At 41.7% G+C, this 25,838-nt stretch overlaps 1 protein-coding gene and 1 long non-coding RNA gene across 2 annotated transcripts in view; one reads left to right on the top strand and one right to left on the bottom strand.

Moving 5' to 3' along the window:
* The window catches only part of KATNAL1 (katanin catalytic subunit A1 like 1), a 38,799-nt gene extending 13,487 nt beyond the window's left edge, over nt 1-25,312 (bottom strand). The window contains exons 1-6 of the mRNA XM_021541965.2: nt 25,225-25,312; nt 16,119-16,294; nt 8,686-8,846; nt 6,584-6,752; nt 997-1,121; nt 389-494 (exon numbers count right to left, since the gene is read on the bottom strand). Coding sequence (XP_021397640.1) covers nt 389-494; nt 997-1,121; nt 6,584-6,752; nt 8,686-8,846; nt 16,119-16,280 — 723 coding nt within the window. The 5' untranslated portion in view covers nt 16,281-16,294; nt 25,225-25,312. The remainder of the gene's footprint in view (nt 1-388; nt 495-996; nt 1,122-6,583; nt 6,753-8,685; nt 8,847-16,118; nt 16,295-25,224) is intronic.
* The window catches only part of LOC110476751 (uncharacterized), a 46,443-nt gene continuing 45,740 nt past the window's right edge, over nt 25,136-25,838 (top strand). Inside the window, exon 1 of the long non-coding RNA XR_004148106.1 lies at nt 25,136-25,239. This is a non-coding gene — a long non-coding RNA (uncharacterized LOC110476751). The remainder of the gene's footprint in view (nt 25,240-25,838) is intronic.

The raw sequence follows: 25,838 nt of genomic DNA, 5'->3' as shown, positions 1-25,838 counted from the left end.
ATTTTGAGAAAAACAGTCCAAGGATTGCTTTCTTATGGGAAGTGATAACAACTGGACACTATAAGCCTGTGTAGGATTGTCTGTTAAGCATTTCTGCTTCAGTTGATATAATCTGTTTGCTTACATCTACAGGTTGGCATATAGAAAGTATTATAATATCAACAAGTTATAAGTGAGTAAATAAACAGAAAATACTGTTTACTCTAAGGGCCAGGACACTTCCAGCTGTTTCTTTCAGTGCCTTTTACATGAATCATTATGAGAGGATTTCATAAACAAATTCATGATCTTTACCTTTTCAGCCTTTGCTACAGGCATTCACACGTTACAGTAGGAGACTCACATAGGTACAGCTTGCCATTTACTAAAACACCACATAAATTCTTACCTTCCAAGGTCTTCTGATCCCTTTGAAAAAGTCAGGCATCCACATTGGAAGAACAACAGCTTCTCTTAATAATTTCTTGGCTTCTTCCAAATCTGCTATGTCATCCCTGTGCAAGATGAAGAAACTTGCATAAGATTCTCATACAACTGTATTTCTTCTATCTTTATACAAGAGAAATAGAAAAGCTTTTCACTTAGTACCATTTATCATAGTATGCAAGAATATGCCTCATGAGAGCACTCCTATCATACTGTGACCTAAAATTGAATCCACTTTTGGAAGACAGGGAAAAAATTATTTTCAACTCAAGTTACCTAGAGCTGCTTAATTAATAATTGTTTTGGACAATGAGAACACCAAAGCAGCATCTTTAAAGATCTCTGGAGCATATGTTCATTTCAGCAGTACCTGTAATGAATGTACTGCACATAATATCAATTAGCAACAAAAGCTTAACTTTAATCAAATTAATAAACTGTTAAAACAAAAGATCTCATTTTTGCCTGTCTGTAGATTATCTTGTCTCTCTGTTTTAGGAATTTGAAGATGGGCAATTTCTCTCCTTTCTCACACCAGCAAAAACACTTGAACTGAGAAAATCTTCTTACCAATGAATGCTTGGATTCCTTGACACAATGTCTCTTTCAAGAGCTTCGATCAGGTCTTTGTCGTAACCTGCTCCATCAAATTTTGGAATTTCCCCATCACCAAATTCCTGGGGTATTTTCTTTCCCTAGAAGTGAAAATCATACATGCTCATAGGAATATTACATAACTGACACACTTCCTGGCCAACCAAAGGCATGAATGCAGGAACAGCCTCACAAAAGTGGCTGAAGACTAGACTCATGACTAGCTGAAGACCAGAGGACTCAAAACATACACTGAAGATGCTACAGTTGCCACCCTACCTGTCAGAAGTAAACATCTGACACTATCATCACCGAAAAGGAACAGAGAAGCTGTCACACGCATTGTCTTTGGTGGAACAAAACCAGTAAGATTCTCTCTCTTTGTTTCATTAAATCCTTCCTGCCCAGCAATACCTGCTTTCCTCAACTACAAACTAGCTACATCTTGGCTCTATTCACAGGCCAGCTTCATAAACAATTAAAATGCTTTTCAAAGGTCATATTTATTTAAGGGCTGCACCAAAAGCCCTAAAGAAGCTCCAAAGACATCCAGGCTTCTTAAACTACAAAAATTTTTGCAGCACACTAAGCCACATTCCGCCTCTGCCCCAAATGGCCGAGAGCTTCTGGTTAATACTTCCACAACTCCTTCAGCTTATGGGGGTGAAGTAACATTTTCCCTTCGAAGCATCAGGGCTCACTCTCCGCCTCTCGCAGTTCTGAAGGAAATCGCTTCCCCTCCCACCATTCAGGGTGCCTGAAAAGCAGCTGCGCTGGTTTAACGGAGGGGGCTGAGTAGGGAGCTACTTTAGGACTCTTAACTCAGCTTCTAAACACTATCAGCAGCAAGTTAAAGAATCCCAGCTGGCTGGACAAAAGCACGCTAGACGAAGGCGGGTTGAGAGGCAGCTGGAGACACACAAATAACTTCGCAGTGGAAAAACAAAAAGGTAGCGATTACACCCCTCCCAGTTGCCGTTTGCCCACGACAACTTGTGAGGGAGTAGTTTATCTTCCCAATGCTTTTATTTCTTGTTTCCAAGCGAACTCTTGTTGTTTAGTACTCCTAACTCAGCTTTTTGCAGTGGAAACGAAGCTCGGAGTTGTGTTTAAGCAAAGAGCTGGTGTAAAAAATGTAGCGGTCTGATGTAAAAAAGGAAACGGCAAAAGACACCCTGTGGAGTTTTCAAGATTTCAGGAGAGGTAAAATGGAATCCAAATGTAACCATTAGGAAAAAAAAAAAAAAAAAAGAGGAAAAAAAAAAGAAAACAGGACAATGACATTAAATGAAAGGTATTTGCTGTCTGTTATATACTCCTCTCGTTCTGCAATGGACTGGCATTCCTAGTAGAAAAAAAAATTTCTGCACGTCACAGAACAATTGGTTTATCTTGTGGCGCTTGGGTTTTGTTTGTTTCCTGAGTTCAGCCGAGTTAAGGCAGACTGGAAGAGCAGGAAAAGGGAGGGCGGCCGGCGGCAGCACGCTGGGGCACGGGCAGCCCGAGAGCCCCCGGGCCCGGCGGGCGGACGGCGCAGCTCAGCCCAGCGGAGCGGAAATCCAAGATCCAAAGGGGGAAGGGAGGCCCGGGGCCGGGAGGGCGCCGGCAGCCCCGGCGCGGCCGCGGGGCGGCAGCACGGCCCCGATCCCGGTCCGATCCCGGCCCCGATCCCGGCCCGCTCCTGCGGGACGTGCCGTGCCTGGGACCGCTGGTTCCCTGCCCCTGCGGGGAACCATCGTCTCGCCAGCGGAACGATGGAGAAGGGCGGCCAGCGGGCACACGTGCTCTCAGCATCACCTCGGCTGTCATCGTAGTGACACTGAATTATTCTTTTTTTTCTTTCCAGCCCCCCCCCCCCCCCCCCCAGTTCCATAATTAAACCAAGATTTAAAGTAGTTGTAGTTTTCACAAGTAATAAGATTGTTAATGCTGCTCCAAAACTGGTCCAACCTGCAATTCTCAGTCAGCAGAAAAGTGAGCATAAACTAGAAATAATGATTTTTTGATTTTTTAAAATGTCACCTGAAACTAGGCAGCAGGAGTAAGTATAATTTTTCCAGTCACTCCCACCCTTGGCAATCCTATCTCATCATTTCAGGTACCCAAAATCTGTATTAAACATTTAGAAATCAGCTGTCCTTTCCATCGGGAAGAGCTATTAGACCTGCACTAACACATTGGAACAAAAACCTTGTTTCCAAAATTGATGTTATTTCTACTCTTGTACTAAGTTTCTGCAATGGTTTCAGCAGTTCTCGGTGTGTCCACCACACTAATACACTTGCATCAGGCTTGTGCTCTCCCTCCATTTACCAAACTAAGTCTCCTTTTTGGAACATAAGCTGAACATAGTTACCTGCTTGCTTTTTTTTTCTCTCCCTCCTAATGTTAACATACCATTTACATGAGACAGCATCAGATTAAGTAAATTTTACTGTGAAAATTTCACCCAACAGTTCTTTCAGTGTTTTCAGATGGAGATTATGCAGCCTTCCAGTCCCAATGCATGGAGGTTTGTGCTTTCACCTAAATGCAACTATCTCATCTCATGTCACAGTTGGTGATGCACAGGAGGATAATCAATCAAAAATAATTTAATTTATTAAGTCATAACTTCATTAATGTTAATATTCACTTCACTGATATGGCTGTGCAGACCTTGGCTGTTTCATATCCTTCATAATATTTACTGTCCTTATCCACTGACAGTCTAAAATAATCTAAAGAGTACTCCTAAAAAAGTGTTCCACTACTTAGAGATGGTATTATGGAATTTCTAAAAGATATACTGGTAGCATTCATGCTGCCTCTTTAAACTGAACTATTGAACAGAAGCTAAAACTCTTGGTAATGCTTCAGCAGAAGGTACCCTGAGAACAAGCCTAATAATTTCCAGTGGAACTAAGAAAGCAAAAAAATTTGAAAACAGTATTTTAGGAAAAAAAATAGAAACATAAGGATTTAGTGGACAGACACAATCTGGTGGGTTTAGTTCAAAATTATTTTATATAGCACTAAAAAATGTAATGTTATTGGCATACTTAGGTTAAAATTACCTATCCCAAGATTGTTACTGTCAGAATGAAAAGATGTTATGGTCTGGAGAGGAGAAACAGTGAAATAAGGTATTTGCTTCAAGTGAGGCAGAGCATTTCTGATATATGTACTATATATGAAATATATGTACTATACTTACATTTACCTTGAAAAAACACGTGTTACATTGTGGTATTATAGCCAGGACAGCATGCAACCTACTACACTCCAGTCAATGTCTTAGGAAATGGATAGTTCATTACATGTTCTAAGTAGTCCTAATTCTAGCACCCAAACCCAAAAACTACAAAGCTGAAATATTTAGTAGGGAAAAAGGTACCTAGTTACTTAATTTAAAGCTTCAGGTTTGCCCTATTATTTTTATTATTCTTTGTATTATTATCATGTTCAACTGAATCTGATGAGTTACCAAATCTCTTTGATTCAACATAGCAGTCTACAGAGCAAAGCTGCTTAACGGTTCAAACTCAGAAACTGAAGAACACTTGTAAACTAAGAAAGGATAAAACTGAAAGGTAAGCCTATTTTCATGTCTGTGTGCAAAATATAGGAAGTTGCATTAACTTCTTCCACTTCCCACACCTGTCTATTTCTTCTTTCATTCAAAATCTTTCTCAAAGGCAAATCATGGATCCCATACAAGAACCATTATACAGCATATGAGGATTTGTAACCTGGGGTGACTTTCAGTCACATACCCCAGACAAAGGAACGAGAATAACCACCCAGGAGCTAGACAAAGGGGAATACAAGAGCACATGTATTGGAATTTCTTGAGGAGTAGACATATTTTCCTTCTGCCACCTAGTGACCAATTTATTCAGATAAGAGCAGTGTTTAAAATGTACCATAATAAATGGAACACCTTCATGACTTTTCCTGCACCTCACAGCAGTAGTACTGTTAATCACATTATTCCCAGAGACAAGTATTATACAAGTCATGTTGTTGTAGGCTCCTTATAGTAAAGCCCTATAATGCTCATCACCGGAAAGCTTGGAGAGCAGAGTTCACCCTCATTAGAGCTAAGACTTTGAAGGCTGCCTTACACAAGCACATCTGGTGAACCTGTCACACACTATGACTCCAATTCCACATATAGCTGGCAAATCTTTCAATAATTTCACAGATCTTCACGAGATTTTTATAGCTTGCAGGAGGCACACTTGTTATTTTAAATCTTACTGATCCAGGGTAGAGAGATTTCTAAAATGCTTGATCTGTACAGTCATTCAGTGGTGCTGCTGAAAATGTGCCCGGCCCTACCTTCTGACAGTCATAAGGGCTAGGATAATTTAAGACTTTTCCTGTGTATCAGAAAACAATTTATGATGGAAAAAGCATTTATTTGAATTATTCCTAAGCTGTCAAGAAGTGCAATAGAAAGGTCACGAAGGAACTTACCAAATTTTGGAAGAAAACTGGCCTAAATATTTTCTTATTCATCTCTCAAGATCTGTACAATACTGTGTGCCCCCATAGGAGGGCATATCTTATATCTTTATCTGTCAGGAAAGTAATGCCACTTCAGTACAGACTCAATTTGGATAACAAAACCACAGAGTCCTTGGGTTCCTGGCACTAACTCCACAGTTAAATTTAAAAACACAAGTGTCTCAGAAACAGCAATTTGCACACTGACATTTTTTACAGCCATGAAATAGCCCTGTTTTTGACATCACCACTTTATAGTGAATAAATGTTTCTCCATTTCTCTCACTTCAGCACTGCCTCTTTTTCATGGATCTTCAGAAGAAAGTATCTCCAAGTTAGTCTAGTTTAATTTATTGCTTTTACTTTTAAAACAAAAGAGTTCCAATAAGCTTATTTTTAAACACTATAATAAATACAATACCCCTTTCATAAACCAGAGAAAATGAATGTTGCTTGGAGCTTGGTTTTAATACTTCTCCCTCATATAATTTTCAAATATGTAACTTCAAATAATTTGGCACAGATTTACCTATCATCAATGCATTTATAGAACTGTTCTGACCTCTTAGACATTCCTGAATTATACTATGGTATGGCAGAGGCAATGGTACTGTAAAACTCCATTCATAATGCTTCAAGTCTAGGGAAGGGCACTGGTCTGACTTTTTGTATTAATATCTTTACAAAATCCCTGTATTGGATTCCTTTAAAGAAAAAAATAAACCAAAACAAAAACCATCAACATGGAAGAAAAGGAGGAGAAGGGACTTCATGCCTGAATGACACTTAGAGATTAGAGACAAGCCCATGGTCTTCACTCAAAGGATAAGAAACCCTCAGCAACAGGACGCTATGCTTCCCTTTCTCAAAAAAATCTTGCACCAAAACAGAGCAAACATGACAGAACTTTTCTTAATTTGCTGTAATTATTAATAAATATCAACATGATACATTCTTTGATCATGGGATTATCGTGACTTTTTATTATCTGTATTAAAGGACTAAGAGTGCTTCCCTTTGCCACCTGCTGCATCACAACACCCCCCCTGCCAAGTCCTTTCCCACTTCTTACCTTATCATCTCTTCCTCTGGCTCTGGACTCCCTTTCACGGCTGCCTGAAGATTTCTCCCCCTTGGACACCACATGTGCTCTGCCCGCAGGCCCGCGGGGCTGAAGTCCAGGGGAGTCTTTCTTCAAAGATTTTCCATCTCGGTTGGGACGTTTTATCTGAGGTGGAGCCCTAACAACAGCAACCACAACAAAAACATGCTAAAAACAGCGAAAAAAAAGAGCAACATTAAGAAGGAAGAATTCTAATTTGCCTTAGTACATTATTACTAAAGCTGCCAAGACCCTAAGCCTTATTTCCCTATATCTTCAAATCCAAAACCACATTCCTGGTTCTGTCTGATACCCAGAGTAAGAAGAAAAAATGCAAAAGAAAAAATCAACATTATCAGATCAGTACTCCCTATCAGTCTTACAATAAACCAAAACCCATGTAACAAAAAAGGAAACAATTTAGTAAAAGTCTTCAAATCGAATATTCCTCTGACTCCAAACCAGGAGATTATATTAGGCTACATTCACATGCACAAATTCTACACAAACAGGTGACATTCCTGGTAAAATAAAGATTTCAAAAATAGACACATAAAAAAAGGTGGCTAAAATCTTTGACAGGCCCCAAAACAAAACAGAGAGGATTTTAAACAGTCCACCTACCTCTGACTTCATTCCCCTGTGTGAAAACGTCAAAACATAAAAATTGCCTTGAAAGCAAAAGCAAACAGGACCAAACTGCAATCACCTACATTTGTGTACATCACCCACAATGTCAAAGAGTACTCAGAAGTAGAAGGAGGAGAAAGAATTTGGTTTTAAGACAAGGCGTCATTGTCATTTTTCTCTAGGGATTGAATTTGAAATACAGAACTAAAGTAAACAGCCAGGAATGTCACCCAAATTTAGTAAGTGTCCCCTATTGAATCTTGTACTGATTCTTGTTTTATAACTCAAAATATATTAACCCCAAAAACATTTTCCTGGAATATGCTTTAAATTAAGGACATTCTTAAACACACTGCTGGATACAATGGCAACATTTTGCTTTTCATGCATTTTCTTTAAACTTAACAGCATAGAACAGTGCCTAAATTTCCTTACTTTTTTGCACAAGATTTAAATTTCAGCTTAAAAGAAGCAGGTTAACTATTTAGGTTTTACCACTAAGGAGAATACAAGAATAAATACATCTTGAACTTTACATAACATTACAACAGAAAATCTGAGTTATTTCTACCACTCACAAAAATAATCAGCATTAATATAATTTTACACTTATATTCTTAGGTTTTTTTTTTTTTTTTTGAAAAGCAGAAATCTTTTTGATAATCATAAAGCACAGAAAGTTATAAACAAGCTTGGCATTTCTTTCCGTTAACCAAGATCTCTCATTTTACTTTTCTCCTTTGCTTCTGTGAATATACACATGTTAAAATTCTGTGTTCCTATATTAAAAAGTTATTGGCATGATAAATGTTATTTTTGTCTGTAAACTGAATCTGTTTTTAACCAGCGGGTTGAAAACAGGGATTTCAGAAAATGCACAAGCATCTATTTTAAATAATCTATTAGCTAACTGAAGTTACCTTAAATATGGTTATAGAAGAGATATCCTACGTGTAACAGAACATGTTTAGCAATTAAACTAACCAATGGATTAAACACAGGTTAAACTATCTGTAGCTAGGGAGTGATTTCTAACCACCAAGTCCTTTGAGATCCTTCAGTTCCAGCTCCATGCAGATTTTTCAGTCATCAATTAATTCTTTTGCTCAATTAAACTGAAAAGTTTTCTCCTTGCACATGAGAACATCAGCTATCACCAAAAGCCCACTTACCTCTGTAGCAGCCTCTAGTTCCAAGCACTTAGTTACTCCTACCAGAATAAAGGAGTGACTCTCTTTAGAATGTCAGAAATAAATCTGACTGTAGTTTAAATACTTTTTTTCTCAATGAATTAAATTTACTCTTTATTACAAGTGACTAAATTAAATGTAATAAATGTGCAAATTAAATGTGATTTTCATGTTACAGAAGCATTCAAAAACAAATACAAAATTATGGTGACCCACCTTTATTCCACCCACTCTGCTTGAGCCTCTCCTTACCTGTGTTCAGCTGGAACAGGAGGAGGCCAAACAGCTGGATCTCTGAAAGGCTCATCTTGGCAGGATACAGAGATATCTGGAGGTCTGTCCATTTTAAAACTCTCTAAAGTGTTGACAATGCTCTTAACTTGTTCATATTCTTCAACTAATTCTTGTCGGACCTTGAGAAATATGTATGTTATTTTAAAATTGTTACAATTCAAAATTTAAAAAACCAAACAAACACAGAAAGTACCTCAAGAACATATGCTAACCTCAAAGGTAGGGACTCCCAAGTCTTCCTATTGACAAACCCCAGACCTATCAGGGTGATAACAGACCTTTAACAGCACCATAAACAACTGAATCTCTGTTGAGTTCATTTTCCTGTTTGTTAATGTCCCGACCAGACGTGATTGCTAACGCAGTGATCACTCTTCTGTAACATGTGATGATGCCTGGATTTATGTGTGCATGTTGACATGTATGCACACATCCTCATACTAGTAAGGGTGCTGTTGGCAGTTCTGCAGTAATTTGCTACTATTTTGGCATAAAAGATCTCTGATTACCATCTCTGATGTCCTAGTTATAAAAACAGACAAGTCATTAAAATATAATATTACAAAATGAAGCCTGTGAGGAGCACATTAGAGTGTGTCCAAAGGAGAACAACTAAGGTGGTGAAAGGACAAGGGCAAGACTCATGAGGAGCAGATGAGGTCACTTGGCTTGTTCAGCTTGGAGAGGAGAAGGCTGAGGAGTGACCTCACAGTGGTCTACAACTTCCTCAAGGTGGGCAGCAGAGAGGGAGCTGCTGATCTCCTCTCCCTGGGGAGATAGGACACACGACATGGAATAAAGCTGCATCAGGGCAAGTTCCAATTGGACATTAGGTTCTTCACTGAGAGGGTTGTCAGTCACTGGAACAGGCTCCCCAGTAAAGTAGTCACAGAACCAAATCTGCCAGAATTTAAGGAGTGTCTAGACAATGCTCTTAGTCATGTGGTTTAGTTTTAGGTAGGAGTAGGGAGTTGGACTCAATGATCCTTATGACTTCCAGCTTGAGAGTTTCCACCGTGATTTTATTAATACATGTGACTGTCATCATCAAGATACTGGCGTGGACAGAGGAAAAGAGAAGGGTAAATCCCCAAGACCCTGAACAGATCTTAAAACACTGCATTTACTTTACCAGAAGGTTTATGAACACCTGTACAAAAAGAGCCTTAAGGAAGATCTTGATCATTTCCCAGGGCAAAGCAGCCTTCTTGCTCATTCCAGATGGGGTGACTGTATCTTTCCAAAGACACAAGACATCCAGCTCAGGCAGGATTATTCTTGCCCTGCTTTGCTCTCTTTGCTTTCTCATCACAGAATCAGTGAACACATTCCCCAATGTGAGAGCTTCCAGCTGAGTTACAAATGTGATTGATTACTAACTTGGTTCCTTCAAACTGTCTTCACACACATCCCTCCTGTCCAAAAATAAATCCAGCCAAACAGCTTCTGTGAGGTACAAAAGAATGATACAGCATAAATCCTCCAGGGCACCACTCCACAAGAGACAGCTACTCCAGTGCTCCAAGAGTACTGACAGGATTCCTTCTATCAGCCTTCCAACACATGCAGAGAAATTGGTGGAAAACAACCTTCTAGTACTAAGAGCCAGTGTGCTGTCATTCACCTCACTGGACCAACAAGAGGATGGTATCTGAAAACTGAGGGGAAGTAATAATTTGATGCTTTGGAATATGAAAACAGACTTAACATCTGCCAGCCATCTCTTAGCCAGACCTGAGCAGACCAAACTCTGAAATACACACCCTATTTCTTAGTCAATACCTGGCAAATCAATCAACAAGGAACCCTCAAGGTATGGACCACAAAGGAAAATCAGCCATAAACTCCTAGAGGCCTTAAAGAAACTGACTCAGATGAAACATGTGCAGGAAGACTTCCTTGCAGTTGAGAAACAAGCCAGACATTGACCAAAAAAAGGCTGTTCCACAATTATGAAGTTGACTGAGCAATGTCTTTCAGTGATCACTGCCACTCTGAAGCAACCTAGGAGGGATGCAAATGGAAAAATCATTGGTTTAGACTCACCCAATCTCCTCATCCAATCATACACACCATTATGTGCCGGAACCCTTAGGAGGCTCCAGCTCAGGTTTTAGAGAGCCTGAAGAAAGCTTTTCAGTTATTTATGTTTAAGCAGTTTCAAGAGATAGTGTGCCAAGTTAGGAGCTCACCACTGCCAAACAGAAAAAGCTCTCTTCACTTCTTCTCCTCAACCACACTCTGCCCCTGTTCTTCTGGATTCAATTCTGGCATCTCAATACAGTAAGACAGGTTGATAAAATGGCAAAAAAAAAAAAAGGCCTAGGAGGGTAAAAAAAACCAAACAAACTTCTGCTGGGTTAGCAAGCTGCACATGCACACCATCCGGTGATCAGGTAAATCCCAGAGGAAAAAAATAGGACAGAGGGCAGAGGAGGGAGAGAAGCTGGTGCAGATGAAGGAAGAAAAGGTAGGGAAGAGCTTGGTGTCTCTAGGCATGGCAGGATGTTAGCTGGATTCAGCTACCGTGTGAAGCTGTCTGGTCCCCAGAGCCAGGCTCTAGTACTCTAATACAGCAGTTTCCCCTACCAGCCACATCACCTCCTCTGGGCACTGGGTGACATTGGAAGGCTCAATAAAAAGCCTTTCAGCCCACACAATGGTCTCACAGCTTTGTTTTGACATGCCAACCTCAAGAATTTCCAGTAACCAAGCAGACAACACATCCTATCATATCCATATAAAACGCAGTGAATGAGAATTGAGTTCATTTGTTCTTAGTGGTAGTTACAAAATCCATTTCAGGGAGTACCTCTGTATTTCATAATCTGGCAACTGTTACACCTTTTCCATCACCAGCTCTTATTTGCTATGCTAGAGCTTGTACTTCTATACCCATTGCAATAAGCGTGGGTATTTGTACTTTGGTAAGTACAAATAATGTGTGGGATTTTTTTTTTTTGCTTAAGAAAAACGTATCAAGTTTATCTCTAAGTGTTTTCCAAACCTGAAATTACTACCTGCAATTAGTGTTAGTAATTCAAAAAGCTTGATGTTTTAAAAAGTGAAAATAAAATGTCTCTAAACCATATCCAAAATAGATAACCCTTCAAACTTGTCTGATCCCATGGAGTGAAGGTATAGCTCCTATAATGACACCTATTAATGAGTTACCCACAGAATGTTTCTTAATTAATCATGAGGAAACCTACTAAATGTTAATGAAACAGGCATGAAGCAAAAAAACAACACAAGTACAGACTGATCAAAACGTGTTTGAAGTAATAAAAGGAAGAATTTACCCTTTATTCTTTAAGCAGGAATACAGTGCACCTAATCAGTGCACCTGCACCAGTGACCAGTCAGTGAGGGTGCCTTGCTGGCTGCTCCAAGCACTCAGGGAGTCATTGAACTCCTGCCTGAGCTCCAGTGGAGGCCCCTGTGCTCTCAGCTCTTGTGCAACACAGAGCACATGGTTCTAACACGCAGCAGGTTTTGCTTGACAGCCGCTGGCCTTGTCATAAGCCAGTTCTATGTCCCAGGGGCACGCTCTGCTGTCATTCTGCAGCTGCTGAACTGTCACTGAAGCTGCTCGTTCCTACAAGCCAGCTGTCTAGTAAAAACACTGCAACAGCCAAGAAACTCTCTCAGAATAAACAGGGAGAATGTCAACACAAGTAAAGTTCACAGTAGTGGACATGAGACTAAACCTACCTTTTAGTTTTGGTAAGGATGAGTTGCTTCTGATTTTGAATCTTTTCAGTCCCAGCCTGCATTGACATGAATTAATATGCCTACCTATCAGCCAAACTCAAAGCATAACAAAGTAACTTTTTAAAATTAGCTCAGGAGGCCTAGGAATTAAGATGCAAATGGTGCTACACCCAGCCAACACAAGAGCAAGCTGGAAACTCCCTGGATGCAAGACAAGGGCAGGTCTCGAGAGCAAGTCACCCTGATATCCCCAAGACAAACCAGTCAAGAGATGATCAATGGCTGTGAATTTTCCATTAATTCAGAGGAATTCTTATGCTGTCATGTCTCTGCTTTGGTGGATTCTCAGCATGCATCTTTTGTTTAAGATCTGCAGGGTGTGCCAGACAGTAACAAAATCCCTATTCCCTGGTTAGCACTGATTTGGAATTCCCAGAAGCAGTTCTGCTTTAACTATAAGTGAACCAGTCTGTTGTTGCAAGGGGAGATGTTAACATGTTCGTATTCCTCCTCATCCTAACCATCAGCTCCAAGCAGGAGGAATCCTCGTAATCAAGATGCCCAGTTGCAAAGCTGAAGCTGTCTCTCTGTGTGACATGAAATACAGCCCAACAAATGCTTGCACAGAACATCATTCTGTCAAGACCAACCTGTAGCAATTTTAAACAATGACACCTATGCAAAGAGAGGTAGATCAAGAGCATTTTGGAATCTGATCCAAAATCCCAACTACTTCTGGTTCACCTGGGCTTTGACATTGCTCAATAAAATACCAGGAAAATCCTCTGTCATACACAAGGCAACAAAGCAAATCCATCAGGCATGAGGAACCTATTCAGGATGGAGCACCCACTGTTGAGAAGACATCAAACAGGAAGAACAGTGGTGCATGTAAGAGATGTAAGTTGGTCAGTAGCACAGCCACAGCTGGAACCATTCTTTGTGATGTTCCTCAAATGAACATTTTTGTTTTACAATGGAACATGTCCACAAACACACGAAACTTAGTTCACTGCCTCAGAAGTATCAGTAGGACAAAAACCCTGTTAGTGAGCTGCACACAGACCATACAGAAAGGAAGGGGATGCTTCATACTGACACTCAGCATCCCAGGAATCCTTCAGAAGGTTCAAGATTGTGAATGCGTATACAGACAGTATATCCCAGAGAAGAACTAGTTCAAGAAACAATCTTCTCCTTTGAGCACTTACCTACACAGACATTTAAGAGTAAAAGCTGCACCCACACAGTGTTAGTGATTGCTAAACTACCTCCAAAAGGTACCACTGGTATTATCCTCTCCAGATTCCTCAGATGATGGAGAAGCTGAAGAACCTGAAGAATAGGCTAGTTCCATATGCTTGAGGAGACAGAATTTCAAGTAAAAATCAACCGCATTAATCCCCTTAACCATGACCTAAAGGTTGCTTTTCTTCTCAAGCCACTTGCAAGAATCACACTGCTATGGGAATCTTTTGCTTCTGCACATTACTGGTACCAAGTGGGTTGGACCTGAAATTCGCTAAACTTACATAATGTGTATAGTATAACTCTTTAATGAGGAAGATCTAAAATTAATATCTAGATATTGCTTTAATACTGTGAATGACTGTTACTTGTGAACCAACTTCTCCGTTAATTTTTTTTCAGAACAGCTTGTCAAGACAGCTCCTTGACTGTGACTGACAGTTTGGATGTAGCTGCTGTTGGAGCTGGAAAGTAGTGCTAACATCCACATCATCAGACTCCCTCTTAGTCTGTCTCAAGGAGTGAGAAAGCACAACAATTATTTATAATGAGTGGGTAAAGAAAGCAGGTCTATCTCTATACGCCTCACCAAAACATGCAAGCTGTGGTATGGAAAACGTGCATTGTTTGCTCTCGGGCTGTATAATTTTGTTCCCATAAATGAATGAGAAGGCAAATAACCTAGGGGTGAAGCCCTTCATTTTTTTTTTTTTTCAGTCACACTTCTTACTTTTTGTCTCTGAGCCTGACACCAGTAATAGCAAAGCAATATTCTGACAAAGCTCATCTGCCACTACTGTGTTGGGAAGCTTCAGAATTAACATGAGTGCACAGCATGACAGATGTTACCCCACCTACTGCAGATCTTATTTGGGACAGATCTCTAAAGCATTTATGTGACATGGTCAGGGGCTATTCTTCTTTTGCCTAAAGGGGATAATTTCTGAAAAGGTGCCAACTTCAGATCCTCTGCTGGATACACAGCTGCCTTTCCCAGGGAATAAATCCTGGAAACTGTGTTAATGGTCCTTTTGTACTTGAGGTTTGTCTCTAATGTGCATCCCACATTCCATCGTGCACAGGCTTCTCTGAAGCAGTTCAAACAACACACAATAACACAAGACTTGAGTGACCTTCACAACACAAGAGCTGTTGAAAGTTTATTGGAAGAATCAGTGTCATCAGAGGAAGCACTAAATACTAGATGTGAAGAAAATGCAATGGTTCAGCCGCAGAATGAGGAAATCTTCATGCTCTACCTTCACATCAACTACAAGTTTAGCAGGAACTAAGGACATGTACTGGGCATGAACACTTTGTGTCAGCACATCCTGGGGTGGGAAAAAGCTTGAATACAAGTACTTGAATATGAATATCTCCTATACAACATCCATCTTACTACAATACCAGGAAAATTACCTCTGCTGGATGCACATACTTTACAGACAAGCTCTTCATAAACAGACTTCTACAGTTCCATGATAAACACCTATGAATAGTACTGTTACTACAAAGTGATTGTCAACAATGTTGTACTTATCAGTACATAAAATACTCTGTGTTAGTGTCACAAGTTTCAAACACAAACCTATAAACAAATCATCTGCTGCAATAAAAAAGGAAAATTTGCTTCTGTTTTTAGGTGATATCATTTAAACATATGATATTTAGAAAAACTTTTACTGAAAGAATCTCTTTAGCTACCTACTGCAAAATTGTATCTTTCATAGAACAAAACATGGTCTTTATGCAACATGAATTCATTATTCTAGGAAACATCTTTACATTCTTTTCACCTTTTTATATTTATAGAACACAGTTTGTATCATGAAAAATGGGTCAAAAAAAAGTGAGGAAGACTTAAATACTGAAAGTAATAAATAAATGGGGTTCTTATATTTCACCTGCAGATTACTTCCATGGGTTCAGCAGTACTCTGTCTAGCAGGGACATGGATGTGTGCAAGATTCAGGCTAAGAGTATGACTTGCAGTTTTAGAAGCCTGATTCAAATTTGTATACTACAGTCATTTAGTTAGCTGCTACTCAGACAACAAATCTAGTAATGCTAATCCACCCACTCACATTTTAGTTTACTGGATATTAGATGGCCAAAAGATACAAGAGGAAAAGAAAGTCCTTAATTTTTTCAAAAGTATTCAGTCACAGAGAGAATGCAGACAGAAACAGACCAGGAATTAGACAGACATCCTAAGTGAAAACAATTAAATAATCTATTTGGTTAGAACAATAGAATTCCTTTTGAACACACCATGAAAAATATTTTCCCATGAATATCAACAAAATATTGTACAACAACTGTTGCCAACATCACTGAAATATAAGTCCTCTGCATCTTATAAAGTTGGAATGCATAGTGTGATTTTCAAATATCAAGTAATAGACTATGGGAATGTTATTTCACCCTACCTGTTGCCATTTCCCCTTAATTGCTGGATCTCTAATCGACTGGCAATGTCGCTGGATTTGCTGGATGACACCCTGGTAATATACCATAGAAGAGTCATAGTTCCCAAGGAGTGCATATTCTCTTCCTTTTTTGGCATTATCACAAATCTCTGCTAAATTCATCTTCACTCAGAAATCTAAAAGAGAATATAATTACCGGAAAAAATGAATTTTACATGCTGTAGAATAATTCAGACAGTAATGCTTTAGTTTTGTTATTTTTCTCATAGCTGAATTGTGTCTTTCCAACACCACTCCCATCCAGTCCTTCTCTTCTACAACCATTTATGTCTGGAGTATCTCTTTAATAGCCTAAGGTTTCAGATCATGAATCGGAACTCTTTTATACTGATTAAAAACACAACTTCTTTGCTGCCTTTGGCCCCAGTCCTGTTAAATTAATGCAACAAAATGTAATGCCCTTCCCACACTGAAACTAATAAACTCAACGTTAATTTGTAGATCACCACAATGTATTAGCAGCCATCAGCTGTGAATCACAAATCACATGAGGCATTAAATTGCTTTTTATTCTGTTGTATTACATACGTGCCTAAATGTGCCAGCCAGCATCAGGGATGTCTGCACTTCACACTTTCAAGAGCCCTCACCCTAATGAGATTATGATATGGTTGAATGACTGCTCTACTATAGAAAAAGTTGAGAGCTTCATTCTGTTTAAATATTTTTTCAAAGTACTCCACCATCCACATGCTGACTTGAATTTTTTCATTAAATTTAACATGTCACTTTGGGATTTATGGCCAAGTTAGCAATCCAAATTTAACATTCCTTAGAACAGTGATTCCCAAAGTACAACCTTCCCCTAGTCCCCAAAAATTGCAGCATGACTTTAAGGCAAATCCATAGCCCAGCTTTTCCCGGTAACCATTCAATAAAGCAATGATCCAGACATTCAGAATTAAGCTGTATTGTACAGCTAGGTTTGTAATTAAGGTTCAGGATACAAGCAGAGCCTGCCCTTTTATCTGAATCTCATGTGACCCAAACTTTAGGTTCTCACCACAGATAAAGAGCATCAGTTCCTTTTCCTTGTACTCAGTATGTGTGGGATCCCTGACATTCACCCAGATATAAATCTCTGGATATGAAAAATAAAAAATTGCAATTCATAGCTGTGCAATGCAGAGTTGCATTGTGCAAGAGGGAGGAGGTCAGCTCTGGAGAGTGGTCCACTAGTTGTATCAAGGGTTTGGCAAGACCAAGGAGGTGAAGAAGAAACTGGGAAGGAGGGATATATATGAACTGGCTCATGAGATCTGAATGGGTTATAAACTATCTTCAGTTCCTACAATTTTATGCATTTCCTGTGCAATGTGGGTGACAACTTTTTTCCCCTATTAGTTACAATTTTCTATATTTAAAATTTAAATTATCTTAGTTGTTGCTAATCCAGATCTTGGATTATAGCCACAGTTCAGGCTACACAGCTGAAAACAGCCTGTGCTACTGGAGTGCACACAGAAGGTGATAGCAGACAGAAGCCAGAACAGGGAGAAGTAACCTTTTACATCCTAGTGGGTTATAAAAATGTTAGGTTTTATAAACAGACAAGACAAGAGCAAGATGGCATTAAGGAGGATATGTCTTATGCTTTTGTATTCCCTTGTGCTTAGCAAAATTCAAACCCCTGACAAGTTAAACAGACATCCACACAAAATTCATTCTGCCATGAGCAAACACACGCTGCATCTCCCAAAGTTGCCACACTGATGGTCCTAACTGCTGCCTACAGCTGCACACCAGGTCTGCTCCACCACCTCATCACTCCTGCTCCCTGCAAGAAAGCCATGGAAACCTGCCACCTTCACTTAAACCCACAGGTCACATAGCTTGCATGTGGCTGATGACTCTGATAGCAAGAACATGCTGCTACCCCCGCAACTGACACTCCACCAAGCACAGCAGGACTTACTGAGGCTTTACTTGTCCTCATGCTGTGCTGCACATTTCAGCTTGCACAGCATTCCCACAGGCTATTGTAAACAACTGGGCAGGAGAAAACCTAAGGTGGAAAGGGCAACAGCCCTAATTTTGTTTCCTGACATAGGGAGGATACATCATTACCAAGATCTGGATTAGCAGCAACTAAGATGATTTAATTTTTAAATATAGAAAATTGTAACTAATAGGGGAAAAAAGTTATGTCACCCACATTGCACAGGAAATGCATAAAATTGTAGGAACTGAAGATAGTTTATAATCCATTCAGATCTCATGAGCCAGCTTATAAATGAACAGAACACTATGTGGGGCAGAAGACATTGATCTGTCTTCAAACACATCCAGGTTAGGATGCGCTTCACAACCAGCCTGTCACCAACATTCCTCAAATCTCTGGAGGTTTTCTGCATACGTAGTGAAAGACAGCGAGTAAATAAAACATTTTTAAGGAAGTGCTGAATTCAAGTCCTAGAAATCTATTAAGCAGAAAACATACTTCCTTTACAATCTCTCATTGCTCCTTTTTACAGCTACTTCCCACCCTCTGGTCATATTGAACTCCCTTTTGCCTTAAGAGGACTGATACTCACAACCAACTCCCCTTAATTCCAGAAGAGTTCCCTGCTCACCAGAGGTGACAACCCCCTCATTTCTGTCTGTGGTGGAAGCTGGGTCAATCCACAGGCAGAGGCAAGCCATAGGAACCATGCAAACATGTGCCCTCTTCAGCACAGTGGTTAGACAAGGAAGCTGATAGGCAGGACGCAGAAAAATTTACATGGTTTCAAAATTGCAGGAGCCATCCAAACAAAACTCCCATTTCCTCCAGCTACCAAGAGTTTGGGGGCCTCTAGCCTCATGCATGTGATGCCAAAGCTCACACATGAGCTTGATGCCAGGTGTGTCACACTGAAGAGCTAATAAAACACTGACAGGCACTGAAACTTGGAGCATGGAGGGAGGCTGGTGGATACACACCTATGTACCTACTGAGCAGTCAATACCTCCAGAGCTAGGCTGACAAAAGCTCCTGGATCTTTATTGTGGATTCAGGCACTTCAGTTTTTACTTATCACATACCCTAGACACCAAAGGTGTCATATAGCTTGAAAAGGTGAATATAATGTCACTCATTTATGGAGCTTTATTTGAAACAGCTTCCAGTGCTTTCCTGGAATCCCAGGCAGTTCTCTGAGATTCTACTGCTATTTAAAACTAATGCTAAAAATGGTTTAAACAAACTACAAGTCTCCTATGCACACCAGTGAAGGTAATGTTACTTCAGAATATCCAAAGAAAATCAAAACAAATAAATCCAAAATAAAGGAAAAATTATTTTTGGAAGGAATTATTTCCTGTGTTGTTTTCTGATCATCCCATGCTTCAACAAAAGGGATGGGGAGAGAGTGAGAAGTAACTACAACTAGGCGAGGACCTTTTCATGTTATGTACTCACTCTTTATTATCTGTTCTAAATTGTATTAGTGTTCATACAACATCAGAGATATCCAAGGAATCAGAAATACAGAAATCATAAATAAAGCATTTTGTTGTTTGTTATCTGGAGCTTTGTTTAGATATTTAATTTTCCTACCATACTGCAGCCACATCTTTTAAGTAAATATACAGCCATGGACAACTGTTGTCAAGTACATTTAGAACAACTTACACACTACTTGTGACACCAGCTTTTCATTCTATCATTGTATGGCTCTCTCCTGCACTAGATCATAACAGCTCCACTGCACCTCAGGATATCCTTGGAGATTCCTTAGTTCACGGATCATTGACAAGAAGAGACATTACAGACATTCGTGTCAGCATAGCTACCACACATGGGGTCTTAAACCCACTTGTTAAAAACACTGCAGCAGCTAGGCTAAAAGGTCACAGGGGATATTAATCTCTATTCTTTGGAGCATAAGCTGAGCTGATCCCTATCTGGGGTCAGAAAAGAATTTTTCTCCCAGAACTAAAGCAATGCACAATTGAGTAACATCCAAAAGATAGTCTCTAACATCAAAGCATTATACACACAAAACATATCCATGGGCAGATACAGTGACTGTGTGAAGGACAGGCAAAGGGGGACAGCTTAGCACACTATTCCAAGCTTGTGAGCAACACCAATGGGAATGGATTCAGCAGGACTAGCCCTCTTCAAACCATCTCTCTCAGCGCTATGTCACTACAGTGTTACCACAGGCAGCAAACACTCTCCCCATAGAGAGGGTCTGCAGCAGGGCTTTTCCTCTTGCTTGATCCCAAATATTCACTCTGCAAGTGCCAAAATGGAAGGCATCTGCTATCTTTATATGTCTCTGTTCTGCATGTGTTTTGACACAACCGGCGACACCACTGCATCCCATTTTCCCCACAAGCCCTTGACTCTTGCACAAGATGGCGAACTCATTAAATGAGCTGTCAGACACTTTTGCTTTATTCTCATTGTTTCAATAGTCACATCAAGCCTTATTTAATACCTACTAACCAGACTTTTCTCCAAATCAGATGTTAATTACTCACTGAGAGGGCTATCTAATACATGGATTTTCCTGGACATGTGTCTTTCTCTGATCCAAATTTTATCCAGGCAAAACAAAAACATTCCACAGCTTCCTGAGATTGCTGGACATATGCTCTTACATCATGGCAGCCCTGCAATACTGCTGACTGGACAGCTGAACATCTGGAAAGGCCTGGACATACACTGATGAAGACTGGCTACTAATCCTGTTTCTCATTTTCTCTAAACCAGCCATGCATGATGTTGGACATCCTGAAATGCAATGTAAGAGTTACAACAAATGTCACAAGACAGAGAGTCACACTGTTAGGCACCATCTTCTGAATTCATTGCTTATGACTGAGATATGACTGTACATTTTTCACTTAATTTTCCACTTGCCTCTTCAAGGCAGAGCCAGGATGACTCTCTGCCACCGCACAATCCCAGAACAGGTCAATTGCCACACAGAGCAAAGCAGGAAGAGAAGTCCACTGTTAGGAGGTTTTCTTTTCTGGATTCATACACTTTTCATGCGCAACCATTTCTTAAACCAGAGTCTAAGTCATAAACTGAAGTTGTTTATCTTCAAATTCCTCTTACTGCTTGGAAGCTTTTCATTACAGTTAATTGAAACCTCCCATTCTTAGGTTAAGATCATATTGTTTTTGTAAGCCAACTTTGACCAGTTTCAAACAACTCTCTCTCCCTCAATTATGTCTTCACTTAAAATAGCACAATGATCTGATTTGCAATCTTCTCTTCAAACTTAAAAATTGCTAAAATAGAGACATGTAACAATATGACAATTCTTTACCTGAGAAAGTATAAACAGCAACACTAACTGGAAGATTGTCAGAGGAACAAAAGTGTTTTTCCCTGCATGGCACATGACTCCTACTAAAAGCCTACAGCATTCTATTTTTGACAGAAATAGACTGTGTTTTTTTATGTGTTTGATACATTTTATTTGATTTTTAAGAATAAGATATTAAAAAATGCAATAATTAAAAGAAATTAAATAAGTCTTTCCTGCTTTATTATAAAGATTATCCCTTTTGTTTTGGTGTTGGGTGTAGAACAACTGATCCTCACTTCCAATAATTATCTGTCCCTGTTCAGAAGCAATTGCTGATGCTGCAGACATTACGTTTGCATGACAAAAACAACATTTTGACTGATCATTGTCAGATAAAAAACAAACAAACAAAAGTCTTGCCAAGTTTCATAGCTAAATCCATCTTTCCCTGTTAACATGGCTTTGTTTGAATATGCAGCTGTGGTCCCATGGACTGGTGTGAAAACTAAGATCATGACTTCACAGGATCACAGCTCCTGTTAAAAACATATCTGTAAGTAAGGACATGGCTCAGTTCCAGCAGATTTGAATTTAAACATGTAAATGAATCAAAGATGGGAAATGTGTTATGCCAGTGCTGTTTTTTCCTTTTGCTGTGTGCATTAGCAGTGACAAGGCTGGCTACAATGGCAGAAGCAGCAGCGTTGGGGTTGCAGCAGGTTATGTCATTTTTTAAAGCAGTACAGACACCAGATAAAACACACACACATATACCACGGTCCAGGAAACCCAGCACCAAGGGATCTTTTAATTCAGTCAACTGCTTTCTGCTAATTGGTTTTTGGCCTCTTTGCACTGAAACTCTGTTTTACAATAGCAGACATGGAGTTAATGGGGAAATGTGTATGGGAAGTAGGAAGGAGAAGAAGCATGTGTGCAGGCCTCAAACTATTTTTGTGTGCATTCTTAACTTGAAACAGAGTTACTTGGAGTGCAAGTGAAAAAAAAAATCTTCAAATGAAGTAAAGACATTCACCACAAAAGTAAACACAGTAAGACAAAAGTAAAGACATAACAAAACACTGAATAGGTGGTCAGTCTTTTAATTAAAGATTAACTTAGAGATTTAAATTAGAGATTTCATTAGTTTGGTGAGCCAAACAGAAAGCATCCTGGAGCATGAAATAGCCATTTACAGAGCCTTTGAAGTACAGTTTTCTGAAGAAGGAGAAAGGAGAATCAGAGATGGCTGTGCTATTCCTAAAACTGAGTGTGAACTGTATCCTTCTCCAAGCACCTCATACACCAGTTTCAGACACATCCATATGGCCACACCACCATTACTTGGGGTAATGAGGTATTCATTAGCAAGGCCGGGTAAGGAAAAGAGCTAAAACAAATGCAGTGGGGTACTCTGGGGAGCATAACTCCATACACACACAGGTCAGGCAGTAACAGGCTTGCCAGCTTCTGCTCCACCTTAGCCCTGCTGGACCCCGGCTGGCTCCACACCTCTCTCTCCTCTCCAGCACAGCCTCCAGGGCTTCTGACATTAGTATCAAATCAAACCCAGGCCCATGTTCAGCTGGGACCAGCACTGAGGTGGATCAGTCAAGCCCTCCTCTGCAGGAGCAGGGCCCAGATACCTGAAGGATTCTTTAGGGCCTGTCTGGAGCGCAACGAAGTGGAACCACCCCGAGTCAATAATCCTTCTGGTCCTTTGTGGAGCCACTTGCTTCTCTGCGTATCATGTGCGTAAGCACTTCTGGTAGAGCAAACATGCCACCAAAGGCTCCCAAGATGGGCCTGCACAGAGCCAGCTCGCATTCAGAGCGTTTCTTAGGTCGGGCTCTGTGCCCAGAAGAAAAGCAGTGAAACTGCTCCTGCACCTGGCCTGGATACAGCACGCCCGTGTTCCCCCCATGCTGCAGCCCATGAGCCCTACCAGACCACAGCCAGCGCCACAGAGACTGGGTGCTGCTGCTGCTCCATTCCCAGCTCAGCCAAGCTGCATCCCAGATAAGCTTTCCATGAATAATTGCAGGTTTAATACACTCACACAGGTGTTTATAACCCTGACCCATAAGGTCAGAATTTTGGGCTGAATATTTTTACACCTCTTGAACCCCACTGTGAATTTCAAATAATTGGTTCTTTAAGACTAAGGATATGTATTATTCAAATAGAATAGCATACATTTTAAAAAATATATACATTTATAGGCATACTGCTGTTAGTGCTACAGACATCAGTCTTCAGATTTCTCAGTTCATCCCCAGAAAAATCAGTTGGTTTTTAATTAATTACACAGAAAGCCTGATAAAGGCCTATCTTTTTTTTTCTTGTATTCCATTTATTTCTCAGGCTTTTGATTTGAATTGGGTCAGGGCGAGATCTATTTCTCCCCATTACCTGCTCAAAAGCCCAAATCTCCAAGAGCCAAGCACCCTGGAAGCACGCTGCAGCTGCAATGTTCACTTCTGCAGTGTGGCAGGTACCAGGAGTTGCAAGAAGCTGAAGCCTGTCTAGGATATAGCTGACACAGGGATGGGGGAAAAAGGAAGAAAAAAGAAACTGCTCAACAATCTGCAACTGCAATCAAGCGTTCGTTGGAAAGAAACCCATCACTGTGAAATGTGAAACTGTAGTAGGAATAGACATTCAATATTCATATACAAGGGAGTACTAATGCACTGATGCTTTTAAGATAGAGATTTTCAGGAAGAAAAAATGACACCCCCTTATATACTAGTCATAAACATGTGTATTTTAAGTATGATATATAGAGAAACTGTAATTTTATTCCCCTCCATGACTGTTAGAGAACACAAGGTAAAAAATAACACGAGAACTGTCAGGAGAGGAAATGGAAAGAGAAAAGGGACAAATGCTGACATCATGGCAGAAATTTTTGGGAAAAGCAGAAATGTAGCAGAATAATTTTTAAAAGTTTACACTGTGTCCAGACCACGTAGTGAAACAAGCTCAACAGAGCCTAAGCGTTTCAGGAGATGTGAAAGTGGAAACCATAAATGCAAACTGGTTGGGGAAACTTTCCAGAGCTCCCTCTGACCATTGCCTCCTTCGTACCCATCCCCACACTCCAGTCTGCCCTGCCTTCTGCACAGCTCTCTCCGTCCATCTGCTCCAGCATTCCTCCTCCAGCACATCTCCATCCATCCATCCATCCATCCATCCATCTATGTTCCCATGTGCCCCTTTCCTTGTATTCTTTCTCTCCCGCCCTGGCATCCAGACGCCCCCCAACCCATCCTCCCCTCACCGCAGGCACCCACCCGTGTTTCTCCCGCACCCACCCCCCATTCGCCGCCCTGCCCTGCCCCGCACCTCCCCTCGCAGCCGCACCGCCCCTGCGCCCACCCTCCCAGCCGGCCCTGCCGCAGCGCCCCTCCCGTCCCGGCAGCGCCACAGGGGCTTCTGTCCCTCGCTGTTCCGCGGGGAGAGCCGCCTCAGTGCCCTCGTTCAGAGGGAGCCTCCCGTCCCCACAGGGGTCCCCTCCGCAGCACCCATCTCTCCCCCTCCGCCGGGAGCGCTGGGGGCTGTAGTTCCCTCCCGCCGCTTCTCCCGGCAGCCCCCAAGGCCCGGCGGGGGGCGCGGACTACACTTCCCGGCACGCTCCGCGGGAGATGGGGGAGCGCCCCCACCCTCCTCCAGCCTCTACCGCTGGTTTCCCCCGCATCCCCGCCGCCTCTCTCGGCGTGGCGGGGTCCGAGCCGCCGCCCGCCGCGGGCAGCAGCGCCGTGAGGTGCTGCCCCGTTCCCGGGCCCTGCCGTTACCTGGGAGAGCCGGGGGTGCGTGTCCGCGGGCGGGAGCGGCGCGGGGAGGGGGCGCAGCGCTGCGGCTCTGTCAGAGCGGGGCCGGGGGGGCGGGCGGGGAAGGGGGTGCGCGCGCGCGGCGACGGGCGGTTGCCATGGCGGCGGCGGCGGGCGCGGGGAGGGGACGGCCCCGCCGCTCCGGCCTCCGGAGCGCCTCCGCCGTGTCCTGGCGGCGGGGGAAAGGGATATTTTCCTAAAGGAAAACCCCGCGGCACCGCCGGCGATGGCTGCGGATGCCGCCGCCCAGCCCGCGTTTAGCAGCCCTCGGCGGGGCTCCGCGCTGAGCATCCCCGGAGGAGGCGGGCGGAGAGCGCCCCGCTGGCTGCGGGAGCTGGAGCGGCGCGGGCCCGGCGGGCAGGAGGGAGGGAGGGAGTGCCGGAGCCGAGCGCCCGGGCTGGCTGCTGAGCGCCCGCCGCGCTCTGCTGCGCCAGGACTCGGGCGGGAGGCTGAAATCACAGTCACAGGATGCCTCAGGCTGGAAGGGTCATCTGGTCCAAACTCCCTGCTCAAGCGGGGCCATGCCACAGCACATGGCGCAGGATTGCGTCCAGACCCTTCTTGAATAGCTCCAGTGA

This window comes from Lonchura striata, chromosome 2 (assembly GCF_046129695.1).
Source record: "Lonchura striata isolate bLonStr1 chromosome 2, bLonStr1.mat, whole genome shotgun sequence".
In the NCBI taxonomy this organism is placed as follows: domain Eukaryota; kingdom Metazoa; phylum Chordata; class Aves; order Passeriformes; family Estrildidae; genus Lonchura; species Lonchura striata.
The sequence above is the reverse complement of the archived record's forward strand: the minus strand, read 5'-3'. Positions and strand labels throughout refer to the sequence as shown.